Genomic DNA, 23,777 nt, shown 5'->3' on the forward strand with positions numbered 1-23,777 from the left:
TTTTCTAGTGTTATTAGTGTACTGTCATTATTAATTATCCCTTATAAGTTAACAAGAGTTGTTTCCATGTGATCAGTGCCTTCCATTGTTTGGACTGAAAACCACATACTACAAAACCTTTGGGAAACATAGCTCAGCCTTTTAAGGGTTAGAGAGGGAAATGCTTAATTGGGGAACTGGTGCTCTCATAGCAAGAGCACGTTCTTGCATGTGAAGAGTTTATTTTGATAGAAATTTCTAAAAATCAAAATGCCAAGATTAAAGACAGTGGTTGTGAGAGAGAATAAAGGGTTCTAAAAACTTTGAGAGTCTGAAATAACATCAGCACAGAATGTGACCTGGACCAAGAAAGATGATTTGGCTGCAACCAGCTGGGTGGTTCTCTGTATCCAAAGAAGGAATGAGTCAACAGAAAAGGTGGGGAGAGGGGCCAACATTCAGCATGTGGGAGCTTAAGAAAATGGAGAGTCGGGGGAACAAAAGTTGGCAGATGGGATCTGGAGCTGTTAAGGGTAGGGAACCACAATAGGCTTGGTACAAAGGGGAATTCCAGTCTCAGAAGAGCTGAAGTCTATTGAGGACAGAGCCCAATACATGGGAAGCCAACCTCAGTTAATACCACCCACCTGCCAACAGTCAGATTCCATGCCTACCCACAGCCTCCTGAGCCTTATTTGGCTTCCAAGGGACATTAACACCAGGAGAGGGGATACCCAGCACGAGGGACACCAGTACCTGGATCTCTAGGGTGAAAGATCCCCCCTTTCCATTGCAAAGTAAGTAGTTCTTCAGTTTTTCCACTAGTCTCTTATGTATCTAGTTGCTAAGAGACCCTTTCCTTGGGTTCAAAAAATGTCAGTTGACTTTACTTGTGAATCATAAGGGACTGAGGAATCAAAGTTTAACCTGAGGCAAGTTCGCCAAGCCAGCCTGTCAGCTTCATTTTTCTCTTAGAAGAGTCTCACTGCTTTGAACCTGAGGATAGAATGAACTGAGGGTGAGAAATGCACTTGGCCCAAAGGGATTAAGACTTTGTATTGCTAAATTCTTCATGTTCAGCGCTCCATGGTTTGGGGTAGGGTGGGGGTGATTGGAAATCTTGGACCACAGAGTTTTAGATGCCTCAATAGCCAAATGATTCTCAGAATTCCTTTGGTTGGATGTTAACTGATCCTGATTTCCAACATGAGGCTTCCGACCAACCTGCCCTCGCCATCCTAAGTGTGGGTGACCCACCTCACAGTGCCCTTCAAAGATGTCCCTTTGCACCCAAGAGGATCACCACCAGCTACTCCAAGCTGGACAGAAGGCAGGTGCTGCAACTTGTTTCTTTCTCTGGAGCTGCTGACTGGCCACAGGTGACAGATAAACCAGCTAGGAAGCTCCTGATCACAAGGATACAAGTTTGCAGGTGAAGGGGCAGGTGTGACTAGTGAGGGTATCAGCACTGCAGAGTTATTGACCGGGGATGTATCTCATGGTAGAAATACATCTCGGGGTGCCTGGGTGGCTCAGTGGGTTAAGCCTCTGCCTTCGGCTCAGGTCATGATCTCATGGTCCTGGGATTGAGCCTGCATCAAGCTCTCTACTCACCAGGGAGCCTGCTTACCTCTCTCTCTCTCTCTCTCTGCCTGCTGCTCTGCCTACTTGTGATCTCTGTCAGTCAAATAAATAAAATATTTTAAAAAAAGAATATACATCTCAACCCCAAAGCCCTGTTTGGATAAAATATAAGTCCATGTGGCTTTTTGTGGCATTTATTTGTTTTCATCCATCATGAGAAATTGAAGTCAAGCATTGGTACTAATCAGGGTACCTGAATGACTCCTTTATCATCAATGTGCCAAATGTCATGAGTTTTGAGGGGACCTCATTCACCAACACCCCAACTACGAACTTATGGTACAAAAATTGCAGGAAAACTAGATTATGATGGGTGCTTGGAGATGTTTTCTTACAAGCTTTACGTTAAGGAGAGAACCAAATGGAACATTCCAACATGAAAGGGGAAAGAAGAAACAAGTAAGGAAGCCAGGTTAGACATGTCTTCTGATATGTAAATTCATTTTATGATAGACCCTGTTGGAGCATGCCCTATATGGGGGCTCAGCAAACTACAGTCCAGGGACCCAATCCAGCCTCTGCCTGTTCTTATAAACACACTTATATTGTAATAACAATTATGCATGTTGGCTTTTGCATTGTATTTTAGCATGTTTTCATGCTAAAGCAGAAGGATTGAGTAGTTCTAACAGAGGCCGTACAGCCTATAATCTGGCCTCTGTAGAAAACGCTGGCCAGGCTATCTCCTTGGCCTGTCCGGGAGGTCACCTGTAGACAGTTTCTGCACCTGCCGAGGATGCTTTGCTGGGGGTGTTCTCAGACTGCAGAGACGCCCCAGACCTAATGGGCAACAGGCAGAAGTGTCAGGGAATCAAGGCCCCAGGGCTGGAGCCACCCTGACCTGAGCAAGGATGGGAGCTGGTGCATAGATATCCCAGCTTCCTTGCCTCCTGTTGGGACAATCTGAAGATTTCCTACCTGGTCTTTTCCGGGGTCCCCAGTGGGATGGGACCCCAGGTTCCCAGAGCAGTGGCTGGTAGATTCATGCAGCCCGTGCCAGTGCCTCCCTTTCCTGCCTCATACCCTCTTCTGTACCAGTCAAAAAACAGGAATCCGACCCGTGATGTTAATAAGGAAGAGTGACATAAGCACCATAAAGTGAGTATGAAGAAATATCACCTACTTAATTAGAAAGGCAAAAGAGACCACTAAAGGACACAGACCAAGCAATCTAATACATGCAAGTCAAGGGCACACTGTGAAGGAGAAGGTGGCTCTCTGGGACCATGGTGGGATCCCTGAGAAGGGCACTACCCACCCAAGTCCCTCGCATGCCTAGAGCTGATGCTTGAGGGCAGGTGGACGGCCTGGAAGGCCCAGACTTCTGAACAGAGGTATCAACAGTTTGGTGAAGTCTTCTCTGGGGAGACCGTAATGAGACTGGTTCTGGAAATTTTGGAAAAGTTGAAAACTGGGCGATGGCAGCAGCCATGGGAAGGAATGGCTGCTGCCCGGGGTCTGAGGACAAACAAGGAGCAGGTCCCTTCCCCCTCCTCCAGCCTTGCCCTCTTCCACTCCCAGGGAGACACTGGCAAAGCAGGGACATGGTCACAGGGTCCAGCCCCGGCACCAGAGTGTGGGGAGGCAGGCTTATAGCTAAAAGATGGGTGCTTCCTAATAGCCCTCTATGTTCCTGTGATCACAGCTCTAGAAAACCCCCTGCACCCAGGACCCTGCATAGGGGCTGCTTCGGGATCTCTAGGGTTGGATCTCTGAAACCAACTCTGCCTAATGGAAACAAATAAGCAATGTGTGCAAAGCATGCAGAGTAGCTCTCAGAACTCAAGGAAAGTCTGAAGAACCAGCCTCAAGGAGCCTAGAGGAAGAGTAGAGATAGGAGCAACCCTAGGGAGAGAGAGACAGAGGGAACGAGTGATGGGAACATCAGACCCCCCCCCCCATCACCAGCCAGCTCCAGCATTTATTTCCAGCCTTGGTTTTATTGGGCTCAGATTTCCAATTCCAACTGTGGGTCTTGTTTGAGACACTTGCCCACCCCACAGCCAGAGGCAGGCAGGATGTCTTGACAGTCTGATCAAGGCTGTATCTAGTGTAGGAGGACCAGCCCCTTGGTCCAAAGTCAGGACTGCCACCTGAGGACTAGGGGTTGCTGGGCACATGCCAACCAGACAGCAGTCTTAGGTTGGGTCCTCCCAGATGCTGAGTCTGAAACAAGGTCAAGTCATTTACTGGAAAAGAGCATCTATATACAGGGAACAGGGAGGTAAGGGATGGAAGGAGACTGATTTGGGGCATATGGGAGAGTGGGTTTCTTTGGGGGTCTCTAGGGCTCACTGGGGAGAGTGTAGAACACATGAGAGTTATCCCAATGGAGGGGAGAGGGAGCTGGGGTATTTATACACCAGGTCCTGTCTCTCCTGGTCGAGGGCTGCTCCTGGGAGCACCAACGCCACAGTGCTCCCAACATGCCAGGTGTTTAGACTGAGCACATTCCAATGACCACAGCAGCCCCTGACACAGACTCGCATGCACTTGACATGAGAAGCCTGGAGAAATAAGAATGAACCAGATCAACAAGGATCAGGGGATCTGGGGAATTAGCACCCAGGGCAGCTCACATGAGAGCAGTTACTGGTCACTGACTGAAATGCTTGGTGAATGGGAGGAGTGGGCAGCTTGGATTCAGTTTCCTTAGGGGGTAGGCAGCTTCAGGAGACTCTCAGTCCCGGACTTGAGGCTGAGTCAGGGAGAAGGCAGAGTCTCTCTGGTGCAACAGTTCAGACCAGTATCCTGCAGCACTGGCACTTAGGAACCTCGGGGCTTGTCAAATCTCTCGTGTTCTCTCATCATCGATGCTACAGGGAGGCCTGCACTAAGCCCCCACGTTCACGACAAGAAATACTTTTCATCAGATTTAAGTGCTTGTTTCCAGAGACCTCAGGGAGAGGGCAAAGCTAGAAAATGACCCCATTCTGCAGCTCCCTGGGGAAAACAGAACCAAGCATGGAAAGTGGAGAGAAGCAGGTAAGGAAAGAGCAACCAGGATTCTGGGGGACAGGGGACAACTAGCCCAACTAGACCCCAAAGTGTCCATTGCAGGCAGCCCCACATTTCCCAGGGTAAGCCTGGTTCAAGAGTGAAATGAGGCTGCCAAGAAATGGGGGTTTTCTTGGTTCCTGCCTCCCTCCTTGACCTTAACTCCTCCATTGTCCCTCTACAGTCCCTTTGATTTCTCCTCCTTGAACAGGTTAAGTTCATTCCTGCCCCAGAGCCTTTGCACTTGCAGTTCCTCTGCCTAAAATGCTCTTCCCTTGATTCTGCACATGACTGGCTCACCTTGTCATTCAGATCACATGTCACCTCATCCATGGGGTCTTTGCTTGACCACCCAATCCAAAGTGGACCCCTGGTCACTCTTGCATGTCACCCTGTTGTTCCCTTCCTAGTCTCATCTCCCCAATGTTCTTTTATTTAGTTATCTATTTGTGCATTTCCTTCCTCTCCATGCCAAAATGTCCTGTCTGTGAGAGCAGAACCACATCTGATTTTCTCTGCTGTGTCCCCAGTGCCCAGAACCCTGCAGGGCACAGAGCAGGTTCCCCAATCCATTTTTGATGATAGATTAAATATAATATAAAAATAAACTTTCTTTTCAAAAAGATGTTCCTGCCTTCTAAAATATGAACTGAACATACAGTCCACACAAAGTCTTATGTGGTTGTGAATATAATATACTCCCTGATCCAAATTCCTAGTACATTCTGGGCTCCAGCTAATGGTTTCCATCATTCTCTCTTTAGCTTTTAAATTATAAATATTTCAGAAGTGTGTAATGGAGTGGGTCCTCCATTCTGCTTTTGGAAAGAACAACAAAAGCATATTTCTTTCTTGAATTCAAAACCTCAAATGAATTCAGAACAAGATTTTTTTAACGCTCTAAATAGATAGGAAAGGTAATTCTTCCTATTATTCATAACAAAGAAGTAATAGAACGTAATTTATGACTCCATCAATTTTCTCGAAAAATGTATCACCGTCCTGCCAGATACTTTTGTTTCAGTAGATACAATAATCCATATATTTAAGCACATTTACCAGAGCCCTTATGAGCATCTACACAAGGAAGGAGGAATTTCTCAACTGGTGTAAGTAAAAAAAAAAAAAAAAAAAAAAAAAAAAATGCAGAAAGTTAGTAGAAAAACAGATGCCTAGAGGCAAAATATTAGTTTCTGTAAAGATTGTAGTTTGAGGGCACCTGGGTGGCTCAGTCGGTTAGGTGCCTGCCTCCAGCTCAGGTCACGATCCCAGGGTCCTGGGATGGAGCCCCACATACAGCTCCCTGCTCAGTAGGGAGTCTGCCCCTCCCTCTCCCTCTGCCCCTCTCCCAGCTTATGCTCTCTCTTGCTCTAGCTCACTCTCAAATAAATAAATAAAATCTTAAAAAAAAAAAAAAAGAAAAGAAGATTGTAGTTTGAAGTAATTTGTTTCCTAGGAAGTGACACAGTAAGTACCAGAACGCACACGTGTATGAGTCCGTGTGCACATGTGTGCAAGAGAGTGTGCAAACACACATATATCACGGTATACTGCATCACAGTCACCGAGATCATTACAAACCTGAGAAATCTCCCCTTATCAGCACAGCACGCTGTCTGGCACACAGCATATGCTCCGTCAATGGTGGACTGGAGTAATCAATTAAGTAACCCCCACAAGGAATGTGGCAATGACATTTGATTCTGCTTTTTGGAACCTGACCCAGGATCGCAATTTCTGAATGAGAACATTTTCACTGACTCTGACACCGGGACACTGGGAACATAAGCTGGGGCAGCTGGCACGGGTGCCCCACTTCACTTTGGTTCTCATGACCCCTTACCATTGCCGAGTATCTCCACACCTGAGGTCCGAACACCTGCACCCCTACTTCTGCACCTACGGGTTTTCTCGGCGCCTCCCCACCCCCTGCACAAGCTAGCACCCTGCAAGCAGCCCTCCACACTGGCTGACAGGAGTTTATGGCTGGTGAGCCCCGCTCCCTCACCAGCTCTGACGCCTGTGTTCTACTCCGTCTCCCAGCATCCCTCGGGGCGACTGAGCTCCACGTGCCCACAACGTTAACTGATCCGGTAGCGCACACCTCTAACTGGCTGCCTTGCCGCCCCCGTCTTCCTCTTGCACTCCCTTCCTGGTCCTTCCTGGGATCACATCCCAAAGAAATCCGTTCAAACCCTTGCTTCAGGATCAGCTTGTCGGTGAACCCAAACGAAGACAAATACCTTTCATCCTGTACCGCCGACAAAACACTCCTGCACCTGAGCACATGTTTGTGCTTGAAATGCAACAGAAAACCACCAGCTGCTTCAATGAGCATGCTTCTGTGTGAAGTCCAGACACTTCCAGACTCTCTAATGAGTCTCTCAATGACCCATGGTGAAGAGCACATCTCTTTCCATAAAGGAGCAGGGTTTGACGGCCCCTTGAACGCGGCACCCTGCCCTGAACACGGCTGACCCACCTACTCTCCCTGTTAATTAGACAAAGGGTGTGCGAGCAAATAAAACTTTTTAATTAAGGCTTCATTGGCAATGTCAGACGGGCCAGCTATGGTCTAAACCAAACAAGGAACCCTCACTCTTTTATCACGTGTCCTAAAATCACAAAGCACTTCCCCTACAGTGGCCGCAAAGACATTGTCTCCCATCAAGCCCAGGCATTTTAAGAGCTCTTCTCTCCTGATTTCTTCTTGTTTGCCTTTGTCTTCCCAATCATGGTCTCCACAATGACAGCTGTTTCCTCATAGGTCTGAATGCTCTCGGTTGAAAACTTCTCGATGGACTCCATCACTTCCACCTTCTCATATGCCAACGTCCTGGGGGGACTTCTCTCCTGTGGGCTGCTGCTCCTGGCCCCATGCTCCTCAGACCCACCCTGAGCCACCCCAGGCCTCTGAGCCTGGGGTGGAGACGGTCCCTCCGGACCAGGTGTGACCACGGGACAGGGCCTCTTGGACACCTCATCCTCCTTTTGGTCCTCCTGTTTCTCCCCAGGCCCTTTCAGTCCTTCGGCGTTAATCTCTTTCTCCTTGCTGTCCGCATGCTGGTTGGGTGGCTGTCCATCTTCCTTCCCCTGAAGATCCCCCTGTCCGTTCTCCAGCGGGGGCCCGGGCTGCTCAGGAGATGGCTCCACAGGGCTGCCGCGATGCAGAGAGTCATCCTCGATGGAAATGACCACTCCACCTCTGGCTGGGATAGAGGACGAGCAGAACCCAGGGTCCACATAACTGGCATCCCCAGAGACTAGCACATACCGTCCTTTGGTGTAGAGGTCAGCTGGGGGCTCTGGGTCTTGGGGGCTTTTCACTTTCTCCTTGACCTTCTTGAATAGTTTCCCAAAGGCTTTGCTTATCTGCCCTCCATCTGGCACGTCCTCTGGACATGCTTCTGGGGCTGAGGGACTGGCTTCATCACCTTGTGATTCAAGTTTACCTTCGCCGCCTTCTTTAGGAACGACCTGCACCAGCTTTGTGTCTTCTGGACCCTGCAAGGGTAGGTCTTCCAGACTTTCGTCAGCTTTGTCTTTAGCTATGATCTCCTTTTTCCTTGGAATGTTCTTCGGGAGACCTTTTTGTCTTGGTTTTGCTGTTGTTATATCCTGCACAGCCCTAGTGAGATCTAAAAAAAGGGGAGAGGGGCATAAGTCAAGTTTATCGATGAAAGAGGAAGAAAACGTATTTGTTGAAAAACAGGCTGTCAATAAATAAATAATTAATATTTAAATTTTAAAATTAAAATTAAATAAATAAAAGAAAAATAGGTTGTCTTGGAGACGAATGCCTAGCACTGGAGTAGACTTTGTAATATACAGGGCAAGCTGTTTGGGTCTGACCCATAGCACCCATGACCCACATTAAGGTCCCACCTCTACAACGAGCTGTGTGACTTTGGACAGGTCGCTTGACCCCTCTGGGCTTGCAGAGGGGAGGGAAGGTGCTGCCTGTTCTGACACTCACAGTTTCCATCACACTGCGTGCAACTTACTGGAACATTCTATGGCAATAACACTGGGTGTCCACACCCCAGCCCCTGCTAAGTTCATGATGAATACCAGTTAATGGAACTCATTCTACAGAGTCATCCTCGCCTTGGACTTTTCTAAAGGAGAGACAGCAGATCTGCCTGGGTCTACCATGTGTTCTGAATGTCTTCGGGTACCGGAATCATACTGATTTCCCTTGCTCCATATGCATTGCAAGCTAAATAAATACAAATACCCCTCAAGTGGCATCCCCTTCCTCCTGGGCAAAAAGAGCAGGCAATTATTAAATTCAGAAATAATAGGAATCTTGAGCCGCCTAAACAGCTCGGTTGGTTAAGCAACCAGCTCTTGATTTTGGCTCAGGCCATGAATCTCAGGGTCCTGGGATTGAGCTCCACATCAGGCTTAGCACTCAGCATAAAGTCTGCTTGAAGATTCTCTCTCCCTCTGTCCCTCCCCCTTTCGCTCCCTAAAATTAATAAATAAAATCTTTTAAAAAAAAAACATAGAAAGAACATTTAATTTCCAGATGGATCAGAAGAAAGCATGAATGCCAAGTTCAGGAAGAAAGACATTTGACTTTTTTTTCTTGCTCTTCTATGATGGAAAACAGCAGAAGCCAGGGTTGAGGACCATTACCTTTCCCACCAACCCGAGAGCTGAGAGAGGTTCCATGGCTTGGGGTGAACAGCGTGACGGGAGTTTCAATGAAGGCAGAGCTCAGTCTGGAGAAAGAACCAAAAAAAAAAGGATGGTCACCAGCTTTAATTCATCAAACTACATAGTCAGTCAGGGCAAGGAGTGACTCTCTGATATGAGCAAAAATGAGGAAAGCTTTCTTTGGATCAGACTATTAATGAACCCCATATGTACTTATACACTAGACGAGGATGGGAAGGATTTCTTTGAGCTGAAGTCATAAACTATAAAACACACATATAGGAGAATTGTAAAATGGGAATTGTTTATAATCTAAAAATGTCATTTCTCTGTTCAACAGAGTTTTTGTTTTTTTTTTTTTTAATAGAACAGTAGCCAGCCCAGGGTGAAGTATTTAGGGCAATCGAGATATGATAACTCCAACTCTTTTTTTAAAAAAAAATCATATGTATTATATAAATGGAGAAAAAATTGATAAAGCAATGGAGATAACATTTAAACAAGTGGTGAGTCTGTGAAAACAGTGTTCAGGGGTTCTGTGTTCTATGCTTGCAACATTTCTATCAACTTGAAATTAGAACGAAATTAGAACTCTGTGAACAAACTAACAAAAGGGCTAGCTGATGAACTTTCTGTAAAGCTTTGCCTCCAAAACAAAAATTTTCACAGTCACTTGTGCTAGTTCAAGATTTATTTTCATGTGTGCATAATGCATTCACTATAACATAAATATAATTTAGGACTGTGCAACAATCCATGGACCATAACTGCAGAAAGAAAAAGAAAATCTTGCTCTCTCTGCTCAACATCTGAGCACTGGCAGCCAAGATAGAGCATCCAGAGTGAAGGAAAGAACTGCTCCTCGTGGAGTAATACTGGGTGTTTCTTTTTAAATTCAAGCTAGACACTTCTCCAATCAAGAAATACAAATGGCTATCAGACACATGAAAAAATGCTCATCATCATTAGCCCTCAGGGAGATTCAAATTAAAACCACATTGAGATATCACCTTACACCAGTTAGAATGGCCAAAATTAACAAAACAGGAAACAACATGTGTTGGAGAGGATGTGGAGAAAGGGGAACCCTCTTACACTGTTGGTGGGAATGCAAGTTGGTGCAGCCTCTTTGGAGAACAGTGTGGAGATTCCTCAAGAAATTAAAAATAGAGCTTCCCTACGACCCTGCAATTGCACTCCTGGGTATTTACCCCAAAGATACAGATGTCGTGAAAAGAAGGGCCATCTGTACCCCAATGTTTATAGCAGCAATGGCCACAGTCGCCAAACTATGGAAAGAACCAAGATGCCCTTCAATGGATGAATGGATAAGGAAGATGTGGTCCATATACACTATGGAGTATTATACCTCCATCAGAAAGGACAAATATCCAACTTTTGTAGCAACATGGACGGGACTGGAAGAGATTATGCTGAGTGAAATCAGTCAAGCAGAGAGAGTCAATTATCATATGGTTTCACTTATTTGTGGAGCATAACCAATAGCATGGAGGACAAGGGGCGTTAGAGAGGAGTAGGGAATTTGGGTAAATTGGAAGGGGAGGTGAACCATGAGAGACTATGGACCCTGAAAAACAGTCTGAGGGGTTTGAAGTGGCGGGGGGGTGGGAGGTTGGGGTACCAGGTGGTGGGTATTATAGAGGGCACAGCTTGCATGGAGCACTGGGTGTGGTGAAAAAATAATGAATACTGTTTTTCTGAAAATAAATAAATGGGGAAAAAAAAATTCAAGCTAGTCCCCAAAAATCAGCAAGACTGAATCAAAGAATCCATACTTAATAGAGAGTGAGAGTCCTTCTATGAAGTAACTTCTGTGAGTCCTCAAACTGCTCTCTGAACGGTATCTACAGATACAGACATGGACACAGACACAGATATAGATGATGTAGGTGTAGATTAACATAATACAGATACAGACGGAGATAGAAACGCACATGTACCTGACACAAGTGTGCATGACAATGACATCGGCGCAGGTATAAGGGTGCACATACCTGAAGATGATGTAGATCTAGATGACATAGATGCAGATGAAGAATAGGGGTAGGTATCGGCGACAAAGATGTAGACGGCATTAGATGTAGGTGTACGTGGTACAGAAGTAGATGATGTAGATGTAGTTGTAGATGATGTAGATGATGTAGATAATGTAGAGGTAGGTGTGGATGAGGTAGGCGTAGAAGGTGTAGATATAGATGGTGTAGATGGTGTAGATGCAGATAATGGAGATGTAGGTGTAGGTGGTATAGACGTAGGTAAGGATGGGTGTAGGGATAGGTGTATGTGTAGATGTTATACGTGTAGACACAGATGATGTTGGCATAGGTGTAGATGCTATAGAGGTAGGTGATGTAGATAATGTAGCTTTTAAGTGTAGATGTACAGTGTTCGCATGGATGATACGGATGTAGACACAGATGTTAAGTGTGGGCCTCAGTATATACAGACGTGTAGAGCGATGATGAAGACTGTAGGTGTAGGTGATAGAGACATAGAGAGAGAGATTGAGAGAGGGCTAGGGAATTCAGGATAGGGACAGGAAATAGAGGTAGGGGACAGCGAACAGAGATAGGGATGGGGTAGGGTGAGGGATAGGGATTAGAGATGGGGATAGGGATAAGGAATGGGGATAAGGATAGGGGATAGGGATAGGGACAGAGATGATTTCCCTGCTCTCCTAAAGTTGATGGAGCTCAGGTCACAGCTCCATGATGAACAAGACCGCCACCCAGTGCATCGACAGTCACACTACTGACCCAACCAGCTGATGAAAACAATAGTGGGGCACCTGGGTGGCTCAGTGGGTTAAAGCCTCTGCCTTCAGCTCAGCTCATGATCCCAGAGTCCTGGGATCAAGCCCCGAATCGGGCTCTCTGCTCAGCAGGGATCCTGCTTCCCCCTCTCTCTCTGCCTGCCTCTCTGCCTACTTGTGATCTCTGTCTGTCAGATAAATAAATAAAATCTTTTTAAAAAAGAAAGAAAGAAAGAAAACAATAATAGCAGCAGGAACACCACCACCACCACCACCACCTCCAATCTCTTGCTGAGTGGGGCACTGTGCTACGCACCCCACCTGCCTCATCTCATTGCGTACTCCTGGTCATCCTACCGGCTAACATGTCTACGTTCCCAGAGGCTTGAGGAGCCAAAAGCAAGCTTCTCCATGAGGTCTTTTGCAACCACCCTAATAAAAATTTCAAACATCCCCACCATTGCCCTCCGGCCAGGCCCTCTCTCAGGTCACCAGGTACTCCATGGTGCTTGTCTTCTGTTCCAGAGTCATCCATCAGCTGCCTCCCCAACTAGGATTTTAGCTCCACAAGGCCATGGAGCCTGCCCCATACCCATCACCTGGCACACAGGAAGCAAGCGACCGGAGCAGGGAGAGGGGTGCAGTCTCAGAGCGGGGCCCATCTGTGACCCCACCTGTTGCCTTCATTCTCAATGATCCGATGGTACCGCTCCAGCTCGTTCTTCAGCGTCTGCTGGGCCACCACCAGCTGCCGGCAGTCGTAGGAAGACCTCTCCAGGCTCCTCTCGGCCTCCTCGATCTCCTTCCGCAGGGTTTCAATCTGTTCATTATAGAGCTGAATCTCGTCATCGTAACACTCGTGGGCGTCTTTAATAGCTTGTTCCAGGGCCGCAGTCTGTGGGCAAAGACACAGGTGTGAGGAAAGCCCTCCTGCCTCTCCTAAAAAGACACGGGCTTGGCAGGGAGAACCCGGCCTCAGGTACCCCATTTTGTTTGCTTTGCTCCTTTGTTCCTCCTCCAGTTTCACTGTCGGCAATGAATCACTTTGGCAATCCTGGAGCCAGAAAGGAACCTGAATGCTAGCCCTGTCTGAAATCTGCCCTTAACGGAGCCCTCACCAAAGACAGGCTAAGGATGGCAATCCTAGAAAAGAAAAAAGAAAACTGCTGTCCCTGGAATCAGATGTACAATTTGGATAAACTGTATTATTCATATTCAGAGTTAGCATAAATCTGCCCAAAAAATAGAAGCACACATACTGAATAGATAAGATGCTATTTTTACTAAAATGAGGAAGAAGGGGTGTTCTTTGTCCTTATTTAATCACTATGACACTTTACTTTTGTCCTAATTTCTGATTAGTAGAGTTATATGTCTGGGCAGCTGAAGTGTACAGGGTTACACTATTAACACACTGACACAGGGCAAGTCAAAAATAAAGTAAGAAAATAGAAATATGATAGAATATAATGTGGACTTATATTCACTTTAAGAGCTTCTAACAAGGGACGCCTGGATGGCTCAGTTGGTTAAGCAGCTGCCTTCGGCTCAGGTCATGATCCCAGCGTCCTGGGATCAAGTCCCACATCGGGCTCCTTGCTCAGCAGGGAGCCTGCGTCTCCCTCTGCCTCTGCCTGCCATTCTGTCTGCCTGTGCTCGCTCTCTCTCCCTCTCTCTCTCTCTGACAAATAAATAAAATCTTTAAAAAAAAAAAAGAGCTTCTAACAAGACTCATGGGTGTACTCATCTACAAGCTTAGTATTTGTGTAGTCGTGACGCTTTTGCAATCTCATTTTCCGAGTAGAAAAGAATTCACCATGCATTATCAGTCCTCAAAACAAAATGAAACACACCAAAAAACCACTTTCACCTAGAACGGTGCATCCCGGGACGCCTGGGTGGCTCAGTTGGTTGGACGACTGCCTTCGGCTCAGGGCGTGATCCTGGAGTCCCGGGATCGAGTCCCACATCAGGCTCCCAGCTCCATGGGGAGTCTGCTTCGCTCTCTGACCTTCTCCTCGCTCATGCTCTCTCTCACTGTCTCTCTCTCTCTCAAATAAATAAATAAAATAAAATCTTTAAAAAAAAAAAAAAAAGAACGGTGCATCCCAAAATTCAAAGGAGTCATGGGGGCTAAACAGGTATCTGAGTTCATCTTCATATATGTCTGCTAAAGGCATTTCATGCACGCGGCTGAATGTGCATATTGGACAATCTAGAGGATGAGAATTCCTACGACACCTGATTCCTCTCTTTATATACAGATGTTGCCTTGGAACAGTGAAGTTTCCTAACTGATGACACTTGAAAACTTAGCTTACAATGGTTTTTGGAAATGTGTCTGTTGTATCAGCAAGGAAGGAAGAAAGGAAGGAGAGCGGGACAGAAGGAAGAAAGGAGGGCAGGAGGGCGGGGAAGGAGATGGGAAGGAAGGAAGGAAGGAGGGAAAGAAGGGGTACATCTACTCCACACTTTGGGAAGTCATCTGCCAGCCCATGTCATCCCCCTTGTCTGATGTCTGTGCCATCTCACTCATTGAGGGGTCCCAGCAGTAGTGTGACCCCACTCTCCTGACCAGAGCTACAGAACCAGGGCTGGGTCAGACACAGACCCGCCTATCACATGCTTCCTCTCGGGGAATTTGGAAAAGGATCTCAGAAATAGCAGTGAGCTGGTGGCAGGTTCACAGAACCCTGGGGCTGCCATCTTGGAGTGGCCATCTTTCGTAACGTGCATGAAGAAGTTAAGAAAAGCAGTTCTTCAGACAGGCAAAGAAAGGAAGCCAAAGGGCAAAGACAAACAGAGATGAGAGAGTTTGTGGGAGAGAAGGGAGACAGAGGGTGAGCAGCTACCCCAGATCTAAGTTCCTGGTTCCTGCCCGGAACCCTGCTCTCAAATTTCATAAACTGTATTTTATATCCTGCTTTTCTTGGGGGGACAAGGAATAATATTTTTAGAGTGGAGAAACTTGGCAGACACCACCTTAACCAAGTGACCCCAGTTACAACACCGGCAGAAGAAACGCCCACAAGATGTTCCCCTGATGAAAAGTGCCGAGAAGGACACTCACTTCTGTGGGTTCCAGCCAGGAACGCACAGCCACAGCCTAATCCTGAAAAAAAATATCTGGGAACCCAAAAGGAGGGTCATTCCACAAAATAACTGGCCATCAAGGTCATGAAAGACAAAGAAAGGCAGGAGCTATATCCCAAATTGGGGTAGACTAAGGAGTCACAACATGTAAATGCGAGCAGTATCCACAGAAAAAAAATGTCGATGGGGTAATTTGTGAAATTGTTGCCAAGTCTATTACAAGGATGGTAATTTCCTGGTTTCAGGTTATTAATTAAGGAGCTACCATTTGGAGAATCTGGGTGAAGAGTATGTGGGCAACCCATGGGCTATCTTGGCCGCTTTTGAGAAGTCTGAAATTTTTTCAAAATAAAATTATAGCGTTCTGTTTCCTGCTTAAGTTTGAACAGGCTTCTGTTCCTCTGAATAAATGAGCGAATTAAATTCACAGTTACCTGTCATGTCAAATACCAAGGTCTCCCACTAATTCCCAGCCTGGCTACATGTTCTGACTTCATTTATAGTGTTCACACACTGTAGGGAATGCTTCCAAGAAATAAGCACTTTAAAAGACCCCTTCACGGCTAGAGGCTCAGAGACAAGAAGCCATCCAGGAATGGAAGAAACCCAAAGTCACACATTCCTTTTCTATGGTGCAGCCCTGAGAACAAACCTCGGGGACCCTGGCCGCCCTGGGGTCCCTGCTGCACAGGCCAGACCACCCAGGGCCTGCCGGGCGGCAGGGAGGGCTGCCTTTGATCAAAGCTTACCTTTCTCCAGGGACAGGAAAGAGCCTGTGCCCACAGCACACAGACTTTAAAAGTATGCATTTTCCACAAACAAATATCACGGAGGGAAAAAAAGAGACACAGAATGGATCAAAGAGACTTAAAAGACACAGAAACCAGTTACAACCTGTGGACCTTATTTGCATCCCAATCCAAACAAAGGCTAAAGAATGAAACTGTGGGAAAGAATCTCCACTGGCTGATTCTGTATAATCTGGAAAAGATCAAACCAAACAGATGGAGACCAATTCAGTGGTTGCCTGGGAGTTTGGGGAGAGGTGGGGGATGGGGCTGGCCAGAACGGCATCCCCTGGGAGAGGGGACTATCCTGTATTTTGATTGTGGGGATGGGAAGAGCGCTGCATGCCTTTGTCGAACAGATAGAACATGTACGGAAAAGGGTGACAAGGGCTGTTTGCAGACAGCACCTCAGTTAATGATGAGTTGATCGGAGATCGGATCCCTGATTTAGTGATGCTAAAGAATTATCGTTAATTATCACAGGTGGGTTCATGGACTCATGTTCTATAAAAGGAGCTCTCATCTGTTCAAACACGGCTGGATCAGATGATTGGGTGTCGGATTGTTTCAGAATTACCCGAGGGTGTGTAGGGTGTAGGCGATATAAGAGGGACCGTGTGTTTCGGGGGATGGGGACCAGGGGCTCATGAGACTGTTCTCTCACTTGTATATACTTTTGAAGCGTTTCAGAATAGAGTGAAAACAAGAAAAGATTATGTGTACAGCGAGTCTATGGCTCCCTTTGGGTCTGGGTTCCCCAGCCCCGGGTGGGAATAATGGTTTGTGCAGGCACGTTCTCACCTGCAACAACTCCCCTGCTGCAGGACCGCCTCCCGGGGACGGGGCGATTATGACTTCTGCTTGACAGAACAGACCCGCAGGCAAAGTGACCTGCCAATCAATACTGGATTCAGAGCCACCTTGGCAGGGTCTGAGACGCTTCCTGAAACTATGGACCCTCCTGCGTCAGCCACCTCCCAACTGCAGGAGAACAGGACACACACGCACATACACAAAACACACGTTCTCTCTCCCCATCACCCTCTGCCCTTGGAAGACACCCCCTCCAACTCCCACAGAGCAACAGGCAAGCGTCACCAGCATGTTCTCACTGGAGACTTAAGGGACTCAGGGTAACCCCCCACGCAGACTTCTTCCTCCCTGGCCACATCCACCATCCACTTGACAGACTTTTAAAGGTAAGTAGGATAGCAACGCATTGTCATAAACTGGAAAATTAGAAACTAGAAACTTCTAACCTTCCAGGGCAAGTGTGATTGTTTTCTGTATCTCACGAGCTGGTGGTTTGCTGGTGGGGGTGGCTGGGTGGTTGGCTGGTGACTGTCCTCTGGTGGAATCTGCGGGAGGAACACCTGCCCTGGGACAAGGCTCTAGGGACGACTGAAAGGTGTCTTCCAATCTCCGACAGGCACTGGTGCTCTGCCTGATTCTGCTTGTGTCCACCAAGAATCCACAGTCTCCAGCGAAGTGCTGACTGAGTTTATAAAACTGGATTTACATCTACGTCACTGCGGTTTTTACAGATCAATAATTTAAACTCTTCATCACAGGACGGCTCAATCAAGTAAGCATATGCCTTTAGCTCAGGTCATGATCCCAGGGTCCTGGGATTGAGCCCCGCATCGGGTTCTTTACTCAGCAGGGAGCCTGCTTCTCCTTCTCCCTCTGCTGCTCCCCCACTTGTACTCTCTCTCTCTATCAAGTAAATAAAAATCTTAAAAATGAAATAAAATAAGTAAATAAAATCTTAAAAATAAAATAAAATATTCATCAAAAGGAGGGATATTCAAGAAAAATATTAAGAGCCCCACTTTCACCAGTGTAAAGGAGGCCAAAGAGAGGTCTCAGCCACGAGCAATGTAGGCACCAGCGTGGCTGCCTGGGAATGAGACGCGGCTCCTCCTAGGACCCCACAGGCCAGTGTGGGAGGTGGCTCACTCAGAGACACGCCCAGGGCAACACCAAGCACAGGGAGGCCCTCAGGTGCTGGAGGATGTCAGAGAAGGCCAGTCCTGGGTACCGAAGAAGAGAAAGTTCTTCTGGAAAGAGGAGAAATGGTGAGCAAAGGAGCAGATGACAGAAACAATAGGAGAGTCAGGAGAGGAAAAGGACAGACAGTAGCCCACACACAATTCCAGGTTTGCTGGAGGGGAGCAGCCACACGGACACCGAAGAGAGAGGCGGGTGGAAGGGCTGGGCCGTGCTGCAACCTGACCTTCACCTTGAGCAAGGGTGACTGCTGTGTTTCTCCTTTGGCTATTTACAGCCTCTGTGAGCAGCTGCAGGCAAGAGCCACACCATGCCCTGCTCGGTATTCCCTGAACCTCAGCTGGAGCTTAGTGGTCAAGATTGAATGAAGGAGTCAGTGTTTGAGCACAGGGTCCCAGGACCCAATAGGGAGCCCAGGGACCCAACACAGGGACCCAGGACAGTGCCTGGCAATGAGTCCCACCCAGAGCGGTGACCTCCTGCTTCAGTCCTCTTAGGCCCCCCGAGGCCTTTGGGTCAAGTCCTTTTTTATTTTTTTTTCTTTTCTTTTTTCTTTTTTCTTTTTTTTTTTTTTTTAGGGTCAAGTCCTTTTTTAAGCAGGAAACGGGTCCCTTTTTCTCCACATCCTCACCAACATGTTGTTTCCTGTGTTTTTTATTTTTACCATTCTGACAGGTGTGAGGGGATACCTCACTGTGGGTTTGATTTACACCTCCCTGATGTTGTGCTCAACATCATCTGTTGGTCTACAAAGAAGAGACCTACCCCCAGTGTTCAGACACTCTTCATCTGTCGGCCACCTGTATGTCTTCTTTGGAAAAATCTCTTTTCAGGTCCTCTGCCCACTTTTAATTGGATTAGTTGTTTTTTGGTGTTGTTTCAGTCCTTTATCTATTCTGGATATTAACCCATCATCAGATACAACATTTACAACGATCTTCTCCCATTCAGTAGGTGAATGGGTAAAAATGAATGGAATATTACTCAGTCATTAAAAAAAAAATGAAATCTTACCATTTGCAAAAACAGGGATGGAGCTAGAAGGTATAATGTTAAATGAAATAAGCCAGTCAGAGAAAGACAAATACAATATGACTTCCCTCACATGTGGAATTTAAGAAACAAAACAAATTATTAGACAAAAGAACAGACAAAGAAAACAGACTCTTAACTACAGAGAACAAACTGATGGTTATCAGAGGGGAGGTAGGGGGGGATTGGTCACTTGTCTTGATGAGCACTGATGCATAGAAGTGTTGCACCAGGGGCGCCTGGGTGGCTCAGTGGGTTAAAGCCTCTGCCTTCGGCTCAGGTCATGATCCCAGGGTCCTGGGATTGAGTCCCACCTCAGACTCTCTTCTCAGAGGGGAGACTGCTTCCTCCTCTCTCTCTCTGCCTGCATCTCTGCCTACTTGTGATCCCTATATGTCAAATAAATAAGATCTTTTAAAAAAAAGGAAGTGTTGCACCATTACACTATACTCATGAAGTTAACATATGCTATATATTAATTTTACTTCAATTTCAGTAAGAGGGAAAAATTTAGTTCTAAAAAAAGGAAATGGAAGAAATCAAGTGTCCTTTACCAAAATCTACCACTAGATGGGGCTAGGCAACTTTAATGAGAAATGATAACTGGGGGAGGTTTACTCCTTCCAAGTAGTAACATGACCTTTTTCACTTTTCCTGTCACAGAAACTCTCAGTCAATGCGATTAGGGAGTCAGAAGTGCCTGTCCCTTTTCTTCCACCTCTAAGAAGTGCCATCCCAGTGGTGTCAGGCATGGGCTATGTTTGGCTTCAAAGAAGGGGCTGCCAGCTCTAAGGGAGGGTGCTATTCCTTCCATCCTGCGGACTGGAGTTCTCAAACTTGACTCTGTACAACCACCCGGAGGGATTGTTACAACAGAGATTGCTGGGCCCCACCCCAAAGTTCCTGACTCAGTAGGTCTGGGATGGGCTTTTGAATGTGCATTTCTGATGTTCCTCGTTTAGGGACCTCACCCTGAGGACCATGCTAATTGGGTCTTATTAAACCAAATGCTATGGTTCTGCCAGGTGGGAGCCTTCAAGCTACAGGGAGTTCTCCCTCACTCCCTCCCTCGTCCCCAGGCATAGCACTGGCCCTGCTGAGGAGCTAAGCCACCAAATCTCCCTCGGAGCCCTCAGCCTGGCTCCATTGGGAAGCCTCTAAAACCTTTAAAATCAGCAAAAAAGCCATCCATGAGCATTTCTTGAATAGGCTATGGAAGGCCCAAGCCAGGGACTCAGGTGGAGCAGATGTAAAACATTCCGACCCAATCTGGGGCCCACCCCTATACCGGTGTTCTCAAAGTGTGGTTCCTGGATCAAAATACCATCACCTGGAAACTCAGAAATGCTCATTCTTGGGCCACACCCCAGAACTACCAAGTCAGAAACTCTTGGGTGGGCCCAGCCATACCTGTGTTTTTTTTTTTTTTTTTTAAGATTTTGTTTATTTATTTGACAGACAGAGATCACAAGTAGGCAGAGAGGCAGGCGGAGAGAGAGGAGAAAGGAAGAAGCAGGCCCCTCACTGAGCAGAGAGCCCGATGCGGGGCTCGATCCCAGGACCCTGGGATCATGACCTGAGCCGAAGGCAGAGGCTTTAATTCACTGAGCCGCCCAGGCGCCCCCATACCTGTGTTTTAATAAGACCCAATTAGACAGACTTTTGGTCCCCATGACCTTTGCCCCTTGGCTTTATGCCCATGAAGATGTTATGTTACACAACAAAAGGGACTCTGCATATTAAGATTCTTAATCAGTTGACCTTAAAAAAATAGGGAGACTATTACAGATCATTCCTGATCATATGAGCCCTTGAAAGGGGGCTCTCATAAGACAGAGAGTTTAGATGTCCAAGAAAAATTCCAAGCACTGTCGCTGGATTTAAGGATGGAGGGGGCCGTGTGCCAAGGGACATGGGAAGCCTCTAGAACAACTCCTGGCTGACAGCCAGCAAAGAACTGGGGTCATCCATACTACCTGCCCATAGAATTGAATCCTGCCAACAACATGAATGAGACTGGAAGATTCACCACCGAGAACCTCCAGAGAAGAAGGCTGGCCAACACCTTTATATCACCCTTGTGAGACCCAGAGCAGAAAAACCAACCAAGCCTGCCCAGACTTCAACCCCATGGAAATGTGGGATAAAGTATTGCTGTTTCAAGCCTTTGTATCTGTATTCATTAGATGAATAAATTCATTAGAACAGTGAGAGAAAACTAATACAACTTGTGTTTCTTCAGAACCACCACTAGATTTCTTTACATAAGCACATAAATTATGATATAGAAAATGACTGGTAATATTTTGGTAACTATCTCAACAGAATTGGTTTCTTTTTAATTATACATTATTTTTATTCTATGCCCTTAACGTTTCTCTGAGAAGCGGTCCATGGGCTTTACCAGGTGGCAAGGCAGGGGTCAGAGAAGACCCCCGATTTAGAAAGACAACATCAGGGCAAGACCAGTAAGTCTTGGCAGTAACCATGGGTGGGGACAGGCAGCCAAGCAGACAGACTGATTTCATAGTCTCAGCAATTATGTTAATCTGTGAAGCAAGGTCTTTCTTTTACATCTAACAAGCACATATATGTACATAGAGACAGGCATCTTTTTGCCCTGGAATTGGAACTTACCATGTCAGGCTGGGCTCTTGCGTTTTCTCAGTGCAGCCACGGGAAGAGCCATAATTTACATCACAAACCATAGACATCACACAAATGTGTGTATGTGTGTGTGTGTGTGTGTGTGCATTTGAACAAATATGGATGCGAACATATATATTTAAAATGCAGGTTTCAGGGGCGCCTGGGTGGCCTCAGTGGGTTAAGCTGCTGCCTTCGGCTCAGGTCATGATCTCGGGGTCCTGGGATTGAGTCCCGCATTGGGCTCTCTGCTCAGCTGGGAGCCTGCTTCCCTCTCTCTCTCTGTCTGCCTCTCCGTCTACTTGTGATTTCTCTCTGTCAAATAAATAAATAAAATCGTTTAAAAAAAAATGCAGGATTCAGGGCGCCTGGGTGGTTCAGTGGGTTAGAGCCTCTGCCTTCGGCTCAGGTCATGATCCCAGGGTCCTGGGATCGAGCCACACATTGGGCTTTCTGCTCTGCGGGAAGCCTGCTTCCTCCTCCCTCTCTCTCTCTGCCTGCCTCTCTGCCTACTTGTGTTCTCTGTCTGTCAAATAAATAAATAAAATCTTAAAAAACAAAAAAGACATTGGGTGATAGGCTGGATTAAAAAAAAAAAACAAGATAAAAAAATATGTATTAAAATGCAGGTTTCACCAAACAAATCCCACCATTACTAACTATGCACTTGGTTATTTCTTTTTCTAGCTTAGTCTAGTGTTGTCAGTTCCTTTTTTTTTTTTTTTTAGATTTATTTATTTATTTATTTGACAGAGAGAGATCACAAGTAGGCAGAGAGAGAGGAGGAAGCAGGCTCCCTGCTGAGCAGAGAGCCCGATGTGGGGATCGATCCTAGGACCCTGAGATCATGACCTGAGCCAAAGGCAGAAGCTTAACCCACTGAGCCACCCAGGTGCCCCCATGTTCCTTCTTTTTTTAATGCTCATCAATTCTACTGAATTCATTATACCACCCAAATGGTAAAATGTTTTTTACCTTTTTACAATGTAAAGACTGGTCCACGTCTCCGGGACCAGTAGGCTTGAGTCCGCTTCTCCAGTCTCTCATTCACACACACACATATGCACACATACACACATACACACAGATACACAAACTTATATACATAGACAAATATACACATATACATACATGTACACAACATGCACACACACACATACTCATGCATACCTACACACACATAAACACATATATATACACACGCATGCAAATGTACACACCCCCCAACATACTCTCGCTCACTCCATTCTTCCCAGGCCTCAGAGGAAACCACAAAATACCAAGTCACCAAACTGGTGTTCTGGTCCCTCCCTGAGCCATGGTTTTTCACGAGAAGCATGAGTTTAAGGGCAATACTCGATTTCTCGAGCAGTGAGCTTTACCTCAAGAAATAATCACCAGACCCCAGTTTGCTTTCAGTGGCCCCTGAGAGTTGCTGCAAAGTGACAGGTTTGTGCAATGAGCGGTGGGACAGAAAGGAAGATTGTGGAACTCCACGGTCCCCAAATGAGATCCTGGGCAGATCTGGAGGGCACTGAATCGCTACAAAATCTCCAGATCTATTGAGGCTTTAACTTTTTATTTTGCAGGCATTGAAGGGTTAGAGACAAAGTAACATATCAATGTTCTGTGTTTCCTAATTAGTCCAATTTTGCAAACTTTTTGTTCTCTTGTCCCTTATGTATAGCCAAACCAACTGTCAATTTATTTTTAGATTTTGGAAACACCAGGTGCACAGTATATGAAGATTTAGTATTTTAACCCAACATGCCCCATCAGAATGGTCAGTAATGAGAGAAAGAAAATTGGAAGGAATCAGAGGTATGAGCCATGAGCTCATTAACCAAGAAGGAAAGCCACGGGAAAAGGAGTGAGTTCTTCTGATGACTTTAGTTTTCAAATTAAGCTTCATCAAAAAAAAAAGGGGGGTGGGGAGAGGGGGTAGAAATGGGAGCTTTATGCTACGAAATTCTGAGCAGAGGCAAACACTGGCACAACCACTCTTTCCCAAGCCATAATCAAATTCCAAAGTAGAGGGCTCCTGGGTGGCTCAGTCGGTTATGCGTCTGCCTTGGGCTCAGGTCATGGCCCCAGGGTTCTAGGATGGGGTCCTGTATCGGGCTCCCTGCTCAGCAGGAGTCTCCCTCTCTCTC

General features: G+C 46.5%; 1 protein-coding gene across 2 annotated transcripts in view; it reads right to left on the bottom strand.

Moving 5' to 3' along the window:
* Nucleotides 1-7,130: 7,130 nt before the first annotated feature.
* BFSP1 (beaded filament structural protein 1) overlaps nt 7,131-23,777 on the bottom strand; it is a 44,024-nt gene continuing 27,377 nt past the window's right edge. For both annotated transcript variants that reach the window (XM_044263486.1, XM_044263485.1), the window contains exons 6-8: nt 12,730-12,950; nt 9,262-9,347; nt 7,131-8,258 (exon numbers count right to left, since the gene is read on the bottom strand). In XM_044263486.1, coding sequence (XP_044119421.1) covers nt 7,303-8,258; nt 9,262-9,347; nt 12,730-12,950 — 1,263 coding nt within the window. In that variant the 3' untranslated portion in view covers nt 7,131-7,302. The remainder of the gene's footprint in view (nt 8,259-9,261; nt 9,348-12,729; nt 12,951-23,777) is intronic.

The sequence above is a fragment of the Neovison vison genome, chromosome 8 (assembly GCF_020171115.1).
Source record: "Neovison vison isolate M4711 chromosome 8, ASM_NN_V1, whole genome shotgun sequence".
Classification (NCBI taxonomy): Eukaryota; Metazoa; Chordata; class Mammalia; order Carnivora; family Mustelidae; genus Neogale; species Neogale vison.